The sequence below is a fragment of the Falco punctatus genome (genome assembly GCF_963210335.1).
Source record: "Falco punctatus genome assembly, chromosome: 7".
Classification (NCBI taxonomy): Eukaryota; Metazoa; Chordata; class Aves; order Falconiformes; family Falconidae; genus Falco; species Falco punctatus.
In genome coordinates, this window is record NC_137587.1 from 44930745 (window position 1) to 44951297 (window position 20553).

The 20553-nt window shown below is 44.5% G+C and overlaps 1 protein-coding gene across 7 annotated transcripts in view; it reads left to right on the plus strand.

Moving 5' to 3' along the window:
• The window catches only part of TMEM179 (transmembrane protein 179), a 95012-nt gene that overhangs the window by 59700 nt on the left and 14759 nt on the right, over nt 1-20553 (plus strand). For 6 of the 7 annotated variants that reach the window (XM_080394269.1, XM_080394270.1, XM_080394271.1 and 3 more), the window contains one exon: nt 1-19166. This exon is cut by the window's left edge. In XM_080394269.1, coding sequence (XP_080250395.1) covers nt 18865-19166 — 302 coding nt within the window. In that variant the 5' untranslated portion in view covers nt 1-18864. The remainder of the gene's footprint in view (nt 19167-20553) is intronic. The other variant, XM_080394268.1, reaches the window with a different exon arrangement.

The following is a 20553-nucleotide window of genomic DNA, read 5'->3' on the forward strand; positions in this document are numbered from 1 at the left end:
CATTATGGAAGATAAATGACAGTCCTTGGAGCCCATGGCTGAAGCATGCATTAGTCACTAGCAAATGATGTATAAAAAATATTCAGCTTGCAAAAAGATAATAGTGGTTCCTATTTGAAAATGCAGAAAAATGCACATATCTGGAGCACAGAAGTGTCTCATCAATATCTCTGTGGGTAGAAAACTAACCTGTCAAGAAGAAAATGTTGAAGAGATGGAGATATTTATGCACTCACAGCACTGATCATAATGATGTAAAGGACTATTAAAGCAAACTTAAAATATTAGATACTGCAGGTATGCTACTTAATTGTTTTATCCATGCAACCTAGGAATGGTTTAAAAGATTCAATAAGGAACTGCTCATTCCACAGCTTTGACCTCCAGTGGTCCTGCTTTTCCCCATTTCACTGTTATCTATAAATTTAATAATCATTCCTGGCTTGACCTTTCACTAATGGTGAAGCCCTTCACCTCCTCCCTTGCTGGAGCTAAGGACTGGGACTCGCAGGGAGGGAAGCCCAGAGGACAGAAGTCTGCCTTGGTGACTGGCATTGCAAGGGCTGTAGCAGCACCTGCAATGTGGGGATGTTGTAACCTCATGGCTGCACTCTTCTCTGGCCCTCTTCTTAAATGATGACTCCCAGATGAGACATCACCCCTGCATTACACAGAAAATCGCGTTGCCCTCCCGGAAGAGGGCAATTCTGCTGTTTCTTTGGTGTGGGAATTGGCTGTGGTTATTCCTTTTCAGAACTCCATCTCCCGGGCTTTGGTTAGCACCAGACTTTGCTGCGTGAGCCACATTGCAGGACCAGGCTGTCGGTGTGTGATGGTTGAAGACCTGCGGTGGAGAAGGCAGCTGCCTGCCAAAAGAGGGGCATCTATTTTTAGCCAGTGGGTTACGTCCTGATGGACCTGCTTTCCTTGCCTTTCATTCCTGGCTCCCTTAGCCTACCTAATGAAGGACCTTACCTGTGTGGACTGCCAGTAAGGCTGAACTGACCTGCTGCCGCTGCTGGCAGAGCCGGTCCTACTCAGCTTCTCCGACCCCCAGCCTTAGTGCCGTGGCTTTGCCACCTCCCTTGTACTAGGTCCGATGCTTCTCTGACTCTTCAGTAAGCCCATTTGACTCACTTATCTAGAAGACAAATATAAAGTTTATTATATTTCTATATATAATTTTTATATAATTTAAATATAATTCTTATATAATCTATATATCAGATTGTGTGTGTGTGTGTGTGTATATATGTGTATATATATATAAATTAACTGGCTTTTTAACCACCTTAATTTTCTGCCAGTTGTGTGAGATTAGCAAGAGGTCCTCTGAGGACTGGGATAAGTGAAGGGGAAGAGCAGGAGAATGGGGGAAAAGAAGTGATGGGGTGGAGAGAGCAGGCCCACCCCTTCCCGAGGCAGTGACCCACTGAAGTGGCCGAACTGTGCCCTTGAACAGTTATTTAAGTATACAGGTATGAGACAGGGAAACTTAACATGAAGCTGGGAGAGTCAGCCGGAGGGCATACCGTGGTTTGCTGCTGCTGGAATGAACAATTCAGCACCCAGCTGGAGGGTTGGTGCTTAGACCTAGAAGGCAAAGTCAATCATGCTAATTTTAATTGTCTTTTTCATTAGTAACTACAAATTCTGCTGGAAAGAAGTGGCAGAGTGACACCTGTCAAATGTTACAGAGGCCAGAGGAAGACTCGTGTTCATTCCCTACCGACACACAGAGGCGATACAAACACCCCCACAGGAGGCCTTTCTGCACGTGCAATGCTCTTGGTCACTCTTGCAGCTACCAAATGATCTCATAGGTAAATATTCACCTTTAGCTCCCTCCTGGCACTCTTTGCTTTAGAGGGGGTGGTATGACACCACAGCCTGAAGGTTTATATACTCCTCTTACAGGAAAAGCCTACAAGATCCAAAAGGAAGAACTGTTCTGTCGATCTGGACCTCAGTAAATGATGTATGTCAGCCAGCCAGATGTGCCCAGCTGCTCAGAACAGGACCTGGGGTCTCCAGCTGCTCTCAGCTACGCTTGAACAGTCTGGTGAAGCTGTCCTGTTGTAGCAGAGATAACTTTGGCTTTGAGTGCTTTTCTTTGGCCTGTGAAGATGCAAAGGCTCTCAGCATTTTGAAATGTTGATGTTCAGTGTTTCCTCCGACTTCCATGACCCATGAAAATAGGGAGATATTTTGCAGAAAGGGAGACCTGGAGAATTTGCCTGCCTTCTGCTAAACCTTGCCCACGTGGTCTGCGCTTACAGAGATCGAAGGTTAAACTCCCTCAGCGTAACGGAAAGCTGTTTGGCACTCGCACACCAAAACACACTGAACCTGCCCACCCTCTGACCTGTTCAGCTCTTCTCTGATGGAAAGCAGCCAGATTCAGCATACACAACTTTATTAATCAGAAAAGTGAGAGAAATGTCTTTAGTAACACTTTATTTACTTCAGAAGTAACCTTGAGTTGTCAGATGGAGAGGAATAGGTTCCCTCTCTGTATCCACTTCACATTTCCCTTGCTTCCAAGATTCCAGTTGGAGGCAGTTTCTGCTGCTGTGGGAGGAACAATAGCATGTTGCTGCGTGCCTGGTTAAGATATTTATAGGTGCACATTTAGAGCCAAAGACTGCACTGGAGCATTATGTTTTCTAGACACAAAGAACAGTTACATGTTTTCAGCTAAAATGTTTTCTATTTGAAATGAAGACACTCAGCACCATAAAAAGTGCAAAATCAAACTCACCCAGAGGCAGCTTGCTGAGCATTTTTGATATGAACTGTGCTGCGGGAACAATGAGAGCAAAACTGCTGCTTTTCCAGGAGTACGAGAAGGGACCTTAGGAAGTCAGTCACCCACTAGCAAAGGTAGTTACCTCACAGTTTCTTATTACAGCAGGTTGGAAAAGGGTGCTTGGTCTCATTCACAACATTTCTATTCTGAACAGTGTGTAACCAAAGTGTCTGAAGTTTTCATTGAAAACAGGGAGGGTGAGGGAGATTCTGGAAATGTAAGACTCTTGTTCATACCTCTTCCCTTCCTCTGCCTCCTGGCTGGAAACTTTACTGTCATGCTGCTGGGGAATCTATGGGTGGCAATGAGCCTCAAGGTTGTCTTACTTTGCATGAAAGATTTTTTATATTTATGCCCTGCATCCTATGGAGCAAGGAAGATAGGTAGATCTCAAAAAAGGCAAACAGAGGAACAGTTAAACAGACTGGAACTCTTCAGCATGGAAAACAGATGACTGATTGATGTTTACTTACTTGGATTACCTTATATAAAACAAACAAAACCCCCAGATGTGTTAATTGAGAGATATTTTTAATTGAATATGTCACTGTGGTTTGAGTAATGCGGTCTCTTCCACAAGCAGTTGACTATAGAGATTAAAAAACTTATTCAATGTAAAGCTCAGCTGACAGAAATAATTTCTGAAATTGTTTTCAATGTTCTGTATGTGGGGGTGAAGTACAGCTGTGTACTGTTACAGGGAAAACAAAAACACACAGGCAGGTTGCTAAGAAGAAGAGAAGTCCAGTAAGTTTTTAAAGTTTCTGTCTACAGCCGGTGTGATTTTATGAGGCAAATTATCCATGACACATCTCTACGAGCTGGCCCTTGGCTGTTGATAGTCCTTTTTAGCTTATGTATTTTTCCCTCCTTCCAATTTCTTCCCCTTTAAGGAAGAGAAAAAGTAACCTCTGAAAAGTTTGTTTGAGGACACAGCACCTGGGATGTTGAAAGACAGTCCAGTGGTGGAGTTGGTTTGATGGCCATGGAAGCACTCTGGGAAGAGATGCTTTGCTGAGATTTCTGGCCCTTGCCAGCCACAGCAAACCTCTCCTGGAGGTACCTGGAACAGAAGAACAAACTCTCCCCTAAAGCAACAATATGGGACCCTGCCCAGGCTTCATTAATGCTGGGGAAAAGATGAATTTCATGAGCTTAGGCAAATGATTTAGCCTATGGTCATTAGCTGGAAATTAAATGTAAAAGATTACAAGAGAGACAGTGTTTTTTGGAAAATTATGTCCTGTAAAATGTTAGAAGTTGAGGCTAATTAAAGCTACACCTTCCTTTGGAAGTGGATCATCGGTATGTTTGCTCTAGGACTAAAACCAAGGCTAACTTTGGCTTTTGGTGGATGTTTGTGAACAGTGATGAGTAGGTCATATATTTGTTTAAAACATCTCCAGGATTACAGCTTAGAAATGGGAATGGAGAAAAGAGTCAGACTTTAGTGGAATAAATAAAACCTGCAGTTTAATCTGTCATTTGAATAAATTATATTAATTACACAATGTCTTGGAATATTGCGTGCTGGGTTTTGACAGGGTTGGCCTCCAAATTATATCCTGCACTGGAGAAGTTATCACTTGATTGAAGACCCTGACTCATATTAGCAAAGCAGCACTACTCGCAACACATTTTTGTTAATAACTTCTGTTGCAATGTCAAACAAAGCAATGGGATTACAGCCTGACAGGAAAGAAAGGCAATGCGAACAGCCCCTGCAGCAGCCACGCTATCCATTAAGCACAAACCCAGTCAGGGAGACAGGAGGTTTTTGCCACGCCAGGTAATTCTTCTCCCAGTGATCAGGAATTAGCACAGCAGCAGCAAAATGCAGGGAATTTTCTTTTCATTCGTTCAGACAGCTTCTCACTCCACACTCTCAGATTTCAGGAATCGTATTCCTCACTGCTTAATTATCCCCCAGCACTGAGCACGGCCTCTTCTGCAGGGTAGATAATCCCACTGCTGTCTGGGCATCTAACACCTCTCTTGCAATGTCTGGGTCACTAGGTGACTGCTTCTTTATAGCTAGTTCCTTCTCTAGATGTCTTTTTTTTAAAAAAAATATTGATAACCTGAAATCCTGAATCACTTTAACAAAACAAGAATGAATGTGAGGCTGCTTCAGTTTGAAGTTGCTCTTCTGGTGCTCTGATGGGACCAGATGGCAATTCATGCAAGGGAAAGCACCCTTGCCCAGGTTGCCCTCAGAGAGCAAAAGCACCATCAAATAGCCTCTGGGGTGGACCTGTTTTATGCTCCTCCATCTCTGAGACCTTTCCTGTCTCCATACTGGAGGATTTCAGCCGTGGGGTGATGATGCTGAGGGCTGGCATATGCTGGGAGACTGACAGCCAGCTCTGTGAGTGGAGCTGGCACCAGCCCCTCTGCTCCAGGGTGATGAGAGCAGAGGACTTGTCATGGGATAATAAAATATTCATGTGTTTGGGAAACATGGATTTCCCTTACACGTGGGCACTCTGGGTCAGAGCTTGTTCTCAGTGACTGCAGTGCAAATCCCAAATAGCTGCTTTGACGACGGGATGTGTCTGTGTGTGTGTGAGACTGTTTTTACACCAGTGTGAGAGGTCTTAGGGAATCTGACACCTTCTACCAAAACTTTTTGGAAGCTGTTGGTTCAGGAGGAGACTGGCATTAGCAGGCTCTAGGGGTTGCTATTTATACATATATTTTAAACTGCAGTTGTACTCAGAAAATCCACTTTAAAAATAGCGGTATGCCTTTGTATTCCCCTGGTTGCCATACGAGATGCCACGTGTTCCCATGTGTTTGGGTTTTTTCCTTCCTAACTGCCAGCACTAGAAATTCAATCTCAGGTCTGAGAGCAAACAACATCCTTGTCTTCTCACATATCATCCCCAGCAATAAAAACCTGAAGATCAAAGTGTGCCCTTGGTAACACCTCTACAGCCACTTTATCTGCAAGCGGTCAGCCCTCAGCAGGAATCCTGCCAGCCCTGAGAAAGGGCTGAACCCAGACTGCGCTTTGTGTTGCGTCTCCCTCAACAGCAAAAGAAAAACGAGAGTAAAACAATGACTTTCCAAATGGAAGGGATGGGGATGTGATCACATGTAGCATTACCTCATTGTTACTAGATGCAATATTGCATCAGCATTATTCCTCTGGTAGAGGGTATTGGTTTTGCCTTTGTGGGCAAGATGTGCGCTTCACTGCACTTCCTTGGACTGACAAATGTCCAAGTCTGATGTTGCTGTGACTGTCCCCAACAAGTCTCTTTTAGGTATGGAGAGCAGAGGAAACTAACTCTGAAGCCTCTAAGCCATGGTTCTAAACCCAAGTTCTTCAAACTCCAGTGACTCTCCCCCAGACTGCAAGTCATTCTCTGCTCCTCACATTGCTTTCTTGAACCAAAGAGGACATATCCATGTGGAAAACATGCTAAAACACCCCAATTAGACAGAGTACTTAAGCAGCTGATGAGTGTTTGACACCTGACATGCTCAAATTTATGCATTTATTGAAACAGGCCCTACGGGCAGACAGGGCTGTGCTTGCTACACCAGTGTTGCTGACGGGGCTCGTGGTGCCCCGCAGCTCTGGTCCATGCTCGGAGAGCCACGCTGCTCGAAGGGATGCACATGCTGTGTGGGATGCAGTGTCAGCCCTCATCTCGGTGGCACCAAAGCCTTACCCAGCCTTGGACGTAAATTTAATCTTGTTGGGAGGTAATGGAGTGAGGAACTTGACACACCTTTTCCCTCTCTTTAGATGAGAGCCATATGGCTCCTGACTCTCACAACGTTCCTCAATCTGAAGATGAATAAGCATTAGCATATGTTCTCTGGAGTAATTAGAAATGTGCTCATAAACACAGTCTGACTCACTGAAGGTAGAATGTGTTACCAGGGGACCCACCTCCAGCAGCCGGGCAGGATCTTTGGAGAAAATTAAGGAAATAGGAGCTGAAAAACTATTTGGGGGTTGCCAAGCCTATTCCAAGTGTGACTTACACCACAGCATTTTAACTCTTTTTTTTTCATATTCATGCAAGTTGGCTTGATGAGATGCAGGGAAGTCTGTCTGTACTTTGTCACTATGAAAAACCTGTGCAGATTGGTTTTGCTGGAGGCAGTGACTGAAAAAGCCAAGCCGGTGCTAAAGAGGTAAGCATCCACCTGCGGTCCCAAATGCAGATAAAAGTGCGGCAGTTGCGTTCAGCATCAGCAAGGAGAGCACTGGGAAAAGGAAAGGAGGCTTTTTGTGTTAACCACATCAGCTTAAAGCTCTCTCAAGTTTGAATTAAAACATTTTAGGGTGTTTGAATTAAGACATTTTATGTGGACAGAAGCAGCTGCTGCAGCTCATCTGAGGTGAGATAACTCACTGGGCCAGAGGAATTCAGTTATGTATCTAAGTCCTAAGAAATTCCAGTTGCTGCACTAAAGCGACATTTGAGGGATGTTTGAGAATTTCCCTGGAAAATATCTGAGGCCTGGATAGCCCTGGAAACAGAAGCAATCTCTAAGGCTGGAAGAAGAGCTTTTATACATCTCTTAAAAGAGCTGAATTTCATAAAGTCCCTCTACCAGTGAGATAAAAGATATGATACTTCCTACGGATGTTCAAGGAACCCATCCTGGAAAGCTTTGTGAAAAAGGAAGGTGATTGCTGTTTTCCATCTCTCATGAGAGAAAGAAGTGACTGAGTGTGAAAGCATTCATGGAGGGAGAGCTTTTCAAAGCAAGAAACCTTCAGAGATGCTCCAAAATGAAAAGCCTGAAGCCCTACCACTTAGAGCTGGTTGTGCCTGACACATTCTTCTCTGTTTCAAAGAAGTCTTCCAAAACTAAAAGCAAATTTAAGGCTGGCTTTGGAGTTCTGCACTGCTTCTTTTTTTCCTGCTGTCCTGTAAGACAGGGTTTCGTGATGTGCTACCATTTTGCCTGGCCCTCAGCACAGAAAGTGAATCTTACTGAAAACCCATGGCTGGGAGAGCGGCTCCTCGAGGGCTGCCTGGGCTCAGGGGAACCCTATGGCCATGAAATACAGCAAAACCTGTCAGTGTTACCAAAGGAGGAAGAATTCGACAATTTATTCTGCGGACATCAGTGATATGGCCACTCTTGGAGCCAGGAATAGCAGTGGAGCTAGAAAGGGCAGTGCCCAGGGAAGGCAGCTCACCTGCTTTGGGAGAGCAATAAAAGCTGATTCTTATCATTTGTGAGAGTCATGGCCACCTTGCCCAGGCATATTCCTTCCCTTTCTCCACCAATTTATTTTAAAATTGTGCTGTGTCTGGCTCCTTGGTGCTATGGTGGTGTGTCCCAACTGTTCAACCTGAAAAGAAGCAGAACCAACCCCTTCCACTGTCCTTTAGCCTTCTGGTTTTGGCAGCAAGCTGCCAGCAGCCTTGAGATCCTCAGGTTCTGGTAACCAAGAAAAAACACCATAAAAAGAAAAAGAAGTCAAATTTTATATAAAAGAATAATTTTTAGGAAACTGAACTTTAAAAGGCTAATTGAACACCATTGAAGTTGGTGCGAAAACTAATAATATCAAGGGTAGAAGGATTTCACCTTAGGAAATACAATATTGATAAGTGTACAGGGAATTTTCTAGGTTTCAAGATGAAAATTTCCAGTTAATGAGTATTACCAAACCGATATTCTTTAAGAGATTGAAGGTTTTTCTTGCTTAATGACTGGGAAGTTCTAGATAAGGTGTGTTGGCTTCTCTGAATTAGTGATACATTAATGGGAGAAAAAAGAAAGGAAAAAACTCTTAAAACTAGGTTAACATCAGTAAAAAATACTCTCCAAAGTTCAAAAATATCTGTTTGAATTCAGTGTTTGGTCTGATGGTGTCTGCTACTTTCAGTTATTTTCTGTATATTTTGGACAGTAGAAATGGCTTTGGACATTTTTTAAAATGGCTTTTCTAAAGAATTTCCCAACATATCATAGGTCAAAAGGCAAACAGAAAAAAAAAGCAAATCTGATATAAATAATTTATTGCAAATACTTTGCTTAGTGAATGATGAACCAGAATAACAGAACAGATTTAGGTCTGCCTCTCTAGGTCATGATATATTACTGTCTGCAGGTCCTTTCCCATTCTTCACCCATTCACATCTCCATAAAATGTCTTGAAAAGAAAGTGAGTAATAGCCCAAGTCCTAATGTCCAAGCACTGTCAAATGGATGGAGGAAAAAATGCGACAAATGTAAATGTAAATTCCACACTGCTCTGTAATAGTAGGGCATAATTTGCATAAATATTGTTTGCAAAGAGCAATTAGCACTTCATTTACATTCAGTGAAGTAGCAATTTGCACATTTTCAGGAAACAATTTCTTTACCCATATGTGCAAATTTTGTGCACTGCAATTGACACGCTAATAAAAAGATGTTAATAGACCATTTTTTTTTTACTTTATATCACAGTGTACTGAAATATTGATTCACTCTCCTGAAATATTGATTTGGTGGGCTATTTGTAAAACTAGAAAAATGCAGATTTGAATTTTTAAAACTTGCTTTTTTTAAAAAAAAAAACCAGAATTAATTTCAGATGTCTGCAGTCTTCATGCTCTTTAAGTGGTATTTTAATGGGTATTTCTGCCAGAGAAATATAATAAACATTATTAAAAAACATTAGCAAATTCAGTTTCCTAATCTGCAATAAGAATGAGTATATTTGCATATCACAGTATAAAAATAATACAGTCCATTTTCTGGTGTCAATATAGCACTCAATTCTCCATTAAATGCTAATAAAGATATTTCATATTTATATAGCTTTTTTTTAAGAATGCAGAAACTTCCTAATTAAGAGACAAATTTTACAATTTTTGGGAGTACAGAGCATTTTCTTAAACAAATTGGTCTTACAGATGAGCTGGTCAGGGGAAGAACAGCTCCAGGAGATCAGCCAGCTACTGTCAATGGACATTTCTGACCTTTGCAGCAGGAGAAATTCACGTTAAGTGATTTGTTCAGACCTCCTTCAGCACCGTCACTAGCAGTTCTGTTTGTTGTGTTTCCTTCGCTCTTTTGTCATTTCTACCATGTCACGTGCGTTTCAGGAGAGGCAGGGGTCGGGAATCCCGCGGGAATTGGGTGCATTGCGGTTGGTAGCTATTGAAGGAGTGGAGAGAAATCTTTTGGGTAAGGCTATGGATTTTTGGGGTGTTGCATTTTTCCATTCTCAGTCTGAGTTTCCTAGAAGGGGTCATTTTTGGAGATTGTTCAGTTGCCCATTCTGAAGAGGGGCAGGCTTTAGGACATAGCAGCAGAGAAGGATGCAGACAGACACAAATTCCTCTGCCAAGCAGGCTGGACACAGCCTGGCTCTGCAAGCCATGTAACAACGTGTCCTGGCTAGCAGAACTTGCATCTCTTAGCAGGAGACTCTCAAATGCATGTCTTAACTAAATTTGCCCTAGTGATGGCAAGCTTAGAGTACAGACAGAGTCAAATGGGTCTGTCTGTCACTGTCTGTGTAGAGACAGCATTAGTGGGACATCCAAAGATCACAAAGCACTTCTGAAAATCTTGCTCATACTTTGCATTTTAGTAAAAGGCATTATGTATCAGTTGTTGATCAATCACAAGGAAAATGAATACCAAATATGACAAGAAACAGCAAAAACCCCACCAAATTCCCCTTTTACATGCTTATTAAAGTAATTGTTACAATAACGAGCTTGTATTCCCTGTCTTTTCATCTCTGCCACAGGATAAGGTATCACTATGGTTGCACCCAGGAGTGTGACATTCAGATCTATTTTGATATCTCATTATTGCTGTTGTTGTCTTTTTACTTTGCAAATCACAGACCTGTATTTCATCTCCTATGTCAAGTATTCGAAGCTGTGCTTTGATCAATGCAGAATGCATGTACCCCTGACACAAGGCGGGACCTCTGTTTGAACATACAAAGTAGTTAATTTTGAGCTCACATGCGGATCTCTGATTTGCTAATCATTATTTTACTCTCCCTTTATTTACTCTTTTTTTTTTTTTTTTTTTGTTTGTTTATTTGTTTTTTTCCCTAGCATCCTACAGAATGTTTGAGGCCCTTGGCAATAACTGATGCATAATATGGCTGCATCTCAGCTACACAGCGACTTCTGGGGACCTCAGGATTTACCCAAGCTGTGAGTGTTATCTTCCCTGAACAGCCCTTTAAATACAAAGTCCATTATGTCATTTTATAATTGATCCTTGTACATTACAAACAAATAGCCTAATGAGAAGGGGAATAAATAGTTGAACTTTTAATGTTTCTAAAGCCTCAGCAGGACTGCATTTTGCAAACCTCATAATGTTACAAGAGAGGCTAATGCTAAAAAAGCAATAATGACCTGGGACATTTTGGAGTCCTCTGATCTTCAGAAAGCCCATGGGTTTATTGTTTTAAAAACCAAACAGATCTATCCTATTTTCTGTTGATTACCAATAATCACTAAATCTAGTGACAGCAATTGATGCTCACCCAGCATCCTTGCACGGCGTAAGCCAGGGCCAGCCCGTGTGGGTTAGCTGGCAGGTACTTCTGGCTTGGATTGAAATAGGGAAACGGGGCTCTGCAAAACCACCTGGTTTATATGGATTAATCTGCTGAGTTGAAAACTGCACCAAGCCAGGAATATGGTGATCTGAGGCTCTTTTTTTTTCTTTTTTTCTTTTCCCCCATTTCTTTCTCAGTAGCCTCGAAAGATGATGTACCAGGTCAGACTTCCTGCTGGCTATAATTAGGTTAGTAGCAGAGCCTTCAGCTGAGGAGCTGAGCTGGGGAACATTTGTCTCCATCTCACGTATAAGCAATGTGACTAATGAGGCCACAATACACTCTGGAGCTATTTGAGGGCCATGGTCATCTTATTTCCCTCTATATCTGTGTCTTCTCTTTTACTGGGGCTGGCACTCAGACTTCACAGCTGCTTGCCCAATGTGCAATTTGGTGGTGGAACTTTACTCAGACTGACGGTCTTCAGGATGCTGAATGTAGACTGTGACATGACTGTGTGGTGGAGAAGCCACAAGACCCTTGTCCTTTACCCTTAATCTATGGCTCAAGAATCAGTTTAAGTCCACTTCCTCCCATTACAGCTGCCTTGTCCCACCCGCAGGCAGCAGCAAAGACCCGTCTCAAGGTTTTGGATTCTTTTTTGCTCACTGTGTTATCAGAGGTAAACAGTCACCATCAAGTTCCTCCTGTCTCCAGGAATTAAGGATGTGCCTCTCTGTCCTGATTTATTCACTTTTGAGTTTAATTTTGCAAACCATCTCTCTCCTCAGTCTTTGCATTTATTTTTGGCAGGAGTGGTTGCCTGCGGCATGAGCACTGAAGACTAGCTCCGTGTTAATAGTTGTCAGGGAAAATGAAGAGGCTATTTCTCACATCAGGCTTTCACCCTGCATGACAAATGCTAGTTTGAGCAGATTAAAAATCAATGCATGGTGCAATATGTCACACGTAAAACAACTACATGTTATTAATTGGCATGCTACCCATTACCTGCTCTTTGTACATGTCTATGTGAGTGGAACAGAAATTGGTGAAGACAGGTGAGTCAGAACCTCCTTTGGTATAAAGTAGTGCAGCAGCATTGGAACTAATTGAGATATGCTGATTTGTAGCACCCAGTTACTTGGACAAGGATTTGAGATAGTTTTGGGTTTTTTTTTCTGAAATGTAATTTATCACACATTTAATTAGAATGAACAACAGAGATACTCTGTGACACATCTTCCCCTGCAACCTAAACCCTTTTTAATCACAATAGCTCATTTAAAAGCATCATGTGGTATACAGAGGGATTTTTTTCTTCCTGCTTTTCAGCTGTCTTTGTGGTGGATCCGTGATTACTGACCTTGAGAATTTCCCAGGAAAATGACTCAGTGTTAAGATAGAAATTAAAAATGTTTTTACAAAGAAAACCAAAACCAGCAAAGGCTGAAGTTTGTTTTCAAAGTCATATTAGGGCTGGGAAATGTTTGAGTGATCTTCAAGAAAGGACCACTGAGTACCATTTTCAAAAGGCCCAGAGTCAGAGCTGTGAGCGCTGAGCACCCCCTGCGCCAGGCTCTGAGTGCCAGACTCACTTCTGCAAAGTGTCAGTCACCAGTAAAGGCCTGAGGATAAACCAGTTTGGAGGTCTTCCCCAAAACTGCTACTAGATTTCTGCATGTAATAACAATCATGCCTGTTAAACACACCTTCCTGCAAGAGGTAGAAACAGAGAAGGGGATGGGGACAGCACAAGGAACTTTGCTGCTGTGTGGCTGGCGAGGCCACCCCCTTGCCCGCTGGTTCTGCCCTGTGCCTCTCATGCTATGGAGATGGCAGTGGCATTAGAAAGAGGCACAGGACAGCCATTTTATCAAGGGAAATAGTGCATCCCAGTCATTGTCCAGGTGGAAAAAAAGCAGCTGAAATAGAGCAGAACACTGCAACAAACTGCAATATGCACACAAGGGACTTTTGGATGCTGAATGTCTGTAAGTACAGAAAGTACAAGCTCTGAAGTGTAGAGTTTTGAGCAGATCCAGCACTGCTCAGATGCACGGGAACCCAGTGACTGCTTGACTTCTGGATCTGGTGATATTGCAGTCTTTGGCAGTACACAGGTTAAGCTGCAGATGTATGATATTGATGTAATATGTAATGACCCCATTTAATCTAAAGTGGGGCAGGGTTACATTTATCCTCAGGCTGAGTTTTGATTGCTCAGACTCCGTGGATTCCTAATTTGCTGATCTGTTTTCTGTCATCTTTTTTCCTCCCTTTCATTCCTTTTATTCTTGTAAGAAGTCTCCAACCCTCCTATGCTTATCTAACATCTCTTTGGTGCCAAAAGAAAATATATGTCCACCCCTGAAGCTTGTTTTTTCAATGCACTCTTCACCTGTGCAGAAGCTGGCATCAGAGCCTTGCTAGTGTTTGTCCTACCTTTGTCATTACCTCTGTCCTCCTTAAAAGAGGACAGGGGAGGCAGGTGAGCAAATAATGTGCCACTTTGGGACCATGTCCCTGTTAGCTCTGATAGCTCTCACAGGCTGTAGGGTGCTGTGTGAAGTCTGACACTCAGACCTTAGGGTTAATGATGCTCTGAAAAGATCAAGCATCCTTTTCTTTTTTATAGCGTTTTGGTTTTTTTTGTTGTTGTTGTTTTTGGATTTTTTTTCTTTTTTTTATTTTATTTATATTTTAGCCATAGACTGGCCTTATTCAGTTCAGAATGTGAATAGGTTTGAATGCATTTGTTTTCCTTTGGGTATCAAAATTCAGAGGTTATTCTAACTGGACACATTAATGACATTCAATTGCCTCCTGATAACTGCTCCATTGATGTCTGTCGGCATGGCACCTTCTATGCCCATAACCTTCCCGTAGACAAGACAGCTTTCCTAGCGGAATGGAGATACTTAAAAAAAGATGCTTGCACACACACACACACACACACAAAAAGCAGCAAAATGTCAAGATGTTCCCAGATGAAATGCCCTGAGAGATTCATGATGCAGTGGTAGCTGTGAAGAAATGCAGATGTGACAGGTAGCTGACAGCTACGTATGTTGTCTATAATCCTTCTGAACTAGTGGCAGACACCTTTTTAAAGACAGCGATTAACACGAAAAACCTCTCCCAAAAAGCTATATTTGCAGAAACTATCATATGATGATATGTGGGATGCCTGGATTCTTTCTATTCATTTTAGAGGATAAATACCATAGGTCAAGACTTGTGGAATAATAATAATAATGAATTAATATAATAATAAAAGAGTACAGAGGGTCTGAATAAAACAGACTCCAGAGCCTGGGGCAAATTGCATTTGCTAAACCATTTGGTAAAATGGGCTGAGGCAGCCATTTGAGCTCAAGTAAATCAGGGAAAAGTTGCCTTCGGGTGACTGAAGGGCTGGCTCAAAAGCAGCTATTTGGACAGGTTTTCTCTGCCTAGAATACAGACATATTGCTCCCTGGGCACCCTTCTGCAGAGACACCACTGTCACCCTGTGCCTCCTCTCCAGAAATAAACAGTGTATTACTGGTATCAAGATGGTAGACACCTTCTGGACATATAGCTGTTATTTTTCATGGACCACAGAAATTATATATCCAAGGTAAAATAAACATATAAATAAATAAAGTTGCTCACAAAAATGTTTTTGCCTGAATAATTAATTCCTCAGCAAATTTTCCCATAGTAAAACATGTCCTAATGAGCTATCAGGAGGAGAGGAAATTCATCACTTACCTCACAAATATCAACTTGAGAGCACTGCTCGTGTCAGGTGGCATAATTAATGACGAGAGGGATCATGGAGTAGCACAGCCAAAACCACAGTCCCCATCAGTCATTCCACATCAGTCCAAGTCATACAGTGTTACTCGATCTACAGAGGATTAGCCAGGCAGCTAGAAGGAGATATGGGGCTGAAGGGAATACAGGCAAATACGGTACATCTGATCTTGATTTATCCAGGTTGGTTTTCTGCTTATCACTGTGGTGCTTATCACTGCACAGTTGATTGTGCAGCTTGTTCTAATTTTGTGGCTTTTTTTTTTTTTTTTCTCAGAAATAGAATTTACAGACTTTAGACTTCACCCTCCCTGATGCTGAGCAAGCCATCTTCAACCCCTTGCCCCAACACAGGGTCCCCTTAGGGTTTCTTCTCTGCAGGAGATGGGAGTTCAGTCCCTGTGCAGAGAGCCTGGGGGGGTGCCCTGGAGCAGGCAAGCTCCCTCTGAGCTGCGGGCAGGAGGTCTGGAATGTTGTATTCAAGATGTTGGTCATGGTGGGGTTGCAGTAGGAAAACATCTGAACTGTCCTCCTGGTGATGGCACCACCAGAGCTGGGACAATGGGCAGCCTCCTCTCATCACACATCCATCTCCTCGCTCTGCTGGGCATTGCAAGCACTACCCCACTGGCTTCCTCCACAGTGCAAATGGGACCAAGGACGAACCACACATCTGCTCCAGTGGTAACCCCCTCCTAAAGATGTCCACAGGAGCCAAGACACTGCGGGATGCTCTGGAGGAACAACTCTCCCTACTCAGATGGGAAAGCTGAAACAGTAAGCCAGCTGTCAGCTGGTGTAATGAGAAGCTGAAACAGCCATAGTGGGTTAGACCAAAGAGTCATCTCACTGGGGATCCTATCTCCAAGGAGAGCCAGCAGCAAATGCTTGGCTTTGGGAAGAATGGAGGATTCTGGCAAATGCAGGGTGACCATTCTGTGGCTCTACCTTCCCAGCAACTTGCTGTTCAGGGACATCCTGAGCTGAAGGTTACTTCCCCAGCTCTGTGTTTAGCAGCCCTTGATGTGCTTTTTTCCCATTAATTTATCTAATCTCTTTTTGAACTGGCATTCATTTCTGGCCTCTGCAGCATCCTGTGATAAGTGGCGCAGAATAATTATGTGCTAAGTGAAATATGTGCATCTTTTCCTCTTTCTTAAAATTTTGTCTGACCTGTATATTTCATGTCCTCCATTCTCTGTGATATGAGAAAGAATGAATTGTCACCTTGCCCTTCTCCCCCAGTTTCACCATGGTAAGGAAACTAAGCCTATTTATGCCCTCTTTCTGAAACACCATTGAATGTACTCCACTAAAACAGCTGTATATTTCAGAGACCAAGTTCCAGCCTAGTGTAAATTTTTGTGGGGTATTTTTTTTTGGAATAGAAGGATATGACAAATTCAGGCAGCTGCCAGATGAGTGATGGTTGACAGGTCTGTTTTCTACCTCTTTGCTCACTCTGGCGTGTGGTTGCTCCATCTGACCAAACTGTGCTTCAGTAGCTGTCAGCCTCCTAAGTGCAGCTGTTTTACATGTCTGTTATCTTTGCAAATGCCTAACTGTATTTTTTGAAACTCTCTGACAAATGCTCGCTTGAGTTTGTTCATCAGCACAGACAACATTATATGCTCTACAAGTGACCCTCACATTTCACCTCTGCAATAACCCTCCCGCAACAGAGCCCTGTGCTTGCTGGTGGTAAGATCTGAGCATTGGGCTTGCCCAAGGCAAAATGCCCTTGGCATCTGCTGGCCCCTTCTGTGGGCTCCAGTGTAAGCAGTAACCGAGCTTTTATGTTGGGGCAGACCTCCCAAGTTAACTTCAGAAAAAATTATCTGGCAAATCTGATGTGTCATGTTTCAAAGAAAAGTGTTTTCCAGCTCAGTCCAGGTCTGATTTCCTTCCTGATAAAGGACAAAACCCTTTGGGAACGCAGCACTTCTTGGAAGGAAGGTTAAGATCCATAGACTTCCCTCTTTACTACCAGACTGAAATATCAGCAACATCTTTTCTGTTAGGAGTGCACATCTATCCCCACAGGGTCAGGTCAGCACTCTATAATCTTGCAAAATAGAAATACAATTTTTGATGATCAGAGTCAGGTAAGGATCAGACAAATGGCCTGACACATTTCATATATGCTGACAAAAGTTTTTATTCAAGAAGCAGGACATACTATACTTTCCCTGTACTGATAGAGCAAGATTTCAAGATAGTATACATTACAAATGATTTACAATGAAGCTGAATTAATGCCTTCTTTGAGAATTCCCCCCTCCCAGCATCTGCCTCAGGACTGTATCTGTAATGTCTAAAAAGCACAGAAAAATAATTTTGTTGCCCAATGGAAACACAAGCCTGAAATCCCATGTGCATTGTATTTGGGGTTCCAGCTCCAAATCTGCTCCTCTAAACGCTGCCTGGGAAGTGGTGCAGTGCCTAAAATGAGCCCTGGGATTAAGAAGTGATCTGAGACCTGCAGTTGATCTCACACTGGCTAGGAAACTGGATTAGAAAATTACCTCAAACTGGAGATGAATTACAATGTCTTGTGTTGGAAAGAGGATTCATGTTTGATAGAAAAATGAAACTGGGATTGAAAGCCAACCCTAACCTGAGATCAGTTTAATTTGGATTTTTCTGCAGGGGGGAACTGAGCACAAGTCACATTCCTCTCTGTGATGCTTTTTGGTTTCTTGCATCCTGGCCATGCAGTTTTGGGGTTTACAGCTGAGGGGATGTTCTGATGTCTTTTCAAGAGCGGTGCAGGGCAGGGGGCTGGTCCCTGGCAGTGCAGAGTGGGGTGGATGCTCACCCCATGGAATCTAGTGAGCGGCAAATAAGCCTGCCACGCATGTACCATCGCTGTGCTGGTCCATTCTCAGCTTGATGTCCAGCTGGTCCTTAGGGTTATTTTCTTTCACACTTACTCTTTCTGACAGCCAGAGGAAAATACAGGTGGTCCCAACCCTGGGCAGCCCCTAACTGACATCAAAGCTTAATGAAAGTTATTCCACCTCCGGTGATTCCTTGCTGCCACTTGCAATATCTTGCTGTGGGGGTAACCAGCTGGGCTAGGAACAAAACCACTTGGTCTGCAGGTCCCCAGGTGGCTGTGCACCCTGTTTCTTATTGCCACCATGTGAAGTTAGGGCCAAAAGTTGCTGGGATCCAGCAGCCAGGATGAAGTTTTTTGTTTTTTTTTTTTTTTTCCCCAGTGGAGATGTGAGTGTCATGGGTGACATCAGTGTCCCCTGTCATTAGGGAGACTGAGAGCCGGTGGTACCCAGCCCTGCTGGGGAGGCACGGACTGATATAAACCCCTGAGCGCCAGACTATATCAGCGGCCAGATTTTCCCAAGGAGGGGTCCTCTACAACGTTTTTCCTCTCCACAACCGCCGCAAGCTCTGGAGCCATCAGTACGGGCAGCTCCGGCCGCGGCAGACGCAGCAGCTGTGTCCGGAGGAGGCATTGCATTGCATTGCACTGCGCATCCTCCCTCCCCACCCCCTACTGCTGCAGGCTTCCTCCCTTCATCCCTCCACGCTCCCCCTCCTCCTGGCCCGCACCCCTCCCACCCCGCATCCCTCCCTCCAGCATCCCTCCCTCCTGCCTCCCTCCCTCCCGCATCCTTCCCTCCTGCCTCCTTCCCTCCTGCCTCCCTCCCTCCTGCCTCCCTCCCTCCTCCATCCCTCCCTCCTCCATCCCTCCCTTCAGCATCCCTCCCTCTGCCTGCGCAGAGCCGCGGACATGGTGCTCAGCAATTTCCTCTTCGCTCAGTGCATCTGCTACTTCCTGGCCTTCCTCTTCAGCTTCATCGTGGTGGTGCCACTCTCCGAGAATGGCAACGACTTCCACGGCCGGTGCCTGCTCTTCACTGAGGGCATGTGGCTCAACGCCAACCTGACGGTGGAGAGGCAGCGCTTCACCGTGCAGGAGTGGGGGCCTGAGGCCGCCTGCCGCTTCAGCATCTTCACCGGGCTCCTCTCCCTGCTGCTGGCCACAGTGCAGGCCTGGAGGACCCTCTTCTTCCTCTGCAAAGGGCATGAGGAGTAAGTATCCCTGGGGATGGCAGGGGGTGCCCATCCCTCCTGCAGGATGGGACAAGTGGGAGCAGCCTGGGGCTGAAGCACTGGGCTTTGCATCCTCCAGATGATCCTTCTCCCTAGAGGGGTTTGGGGTGAGGTGGTATATCACCTGCGTCTGTCTGCACGCACACCACACACACCCCACCTGTGTCCAGGGCCCTCTCCAGAGGATGCTCCCTTGCAGGGGGTTGGGGTGGGGGGCCAGGCTCACTGCAGTGCACCCACTGCCCTTTGGCAGGCTGGGAGCAGCACCTGGCAGCTCAGCTGCAGTGGGCATGGAGGGTGCTGGGGGCCATGGGGCGATGCCGGAGGCTGGTGCTCGCAGGTTCCTCCTCCCCGTGGTCCCACTACATGTCCCTGTGAAGGGGGACCTTCCACAGTTGTGCAAAACCAGATGTGTGTGTGTGTGTGTGTGAAAAACCTTGAAACAATATGGTTGTGTGCGGGATGGGGGTGGGTGGGGTGAAGAAGGGAACAGTTGGTGCCCCCCCTCTATTTTTATCCTGCTTTTGTGGTGGACATGGCAACTATTGCAGAGAGCAACTATTGCTTGGTTACAACAGGGGAGCAATGCTGAGCGCTCCCTGCAGCAGCCGCAGGGCTGCACTGGCAGTGGGTCACTGTGCTCAGACAAACCAAGGGGCATCAGACCCCAGCAGGTACGGTGAGAGGCTTGGTGGTCCAGGCAGCAGCCTGGGGGTGCTGTGCTCTGTGCTTTCCTCTCTGGTGGCCTGTCCTGCCACCCTGGGTAGGACCCCTGGCGCAGGTAACCCAGGCTGTGGGTGCTACAGGGCCAGGGCCCCCCAAACATCCAGCTGCACGGAGGCGGGAAGGCAGGAGCAGGCACTGGGGGCTGGCTAGACTAGGAAAGTCATTTTCCCGTGGATGAGGGACCATGCCAAGGGCAAATCACTCATGTCTGGGTCTATTTGGACTAGAGGTTTTTGAGTCGATGGCTGTTACTCACATCTGGGCTTATACAACACCCTGATGTTGGTGATACTGGGGGCTGGGTAGCAGTGTTTTCTCTCTCTGGCTCTTTGCAACCGGTCTCAAGCTGCCTATCGCTAAAACATGCTATAGTAAGTATAAACTAGAAACTCATTTCCATATTAAAACTTACAAGTTCTAAATATAACCACGTGCTTCTTAATACATTTGAATTCAGCTTCCTCAGGTGATCAGATACCTATAAAGGAAAAGCTGAGTCTAGATGCTTTTTTTCAGTTTTGCAGTTCAGAACTAGTTAATTTTTGGAAGAAACCAGCAATAAACATCCTGTAATAGCAAAATTTGGATTGGATATTTGGCCACCCTCCAAAAGTGGCCATTTAGTTCAAAACAGTTAGGC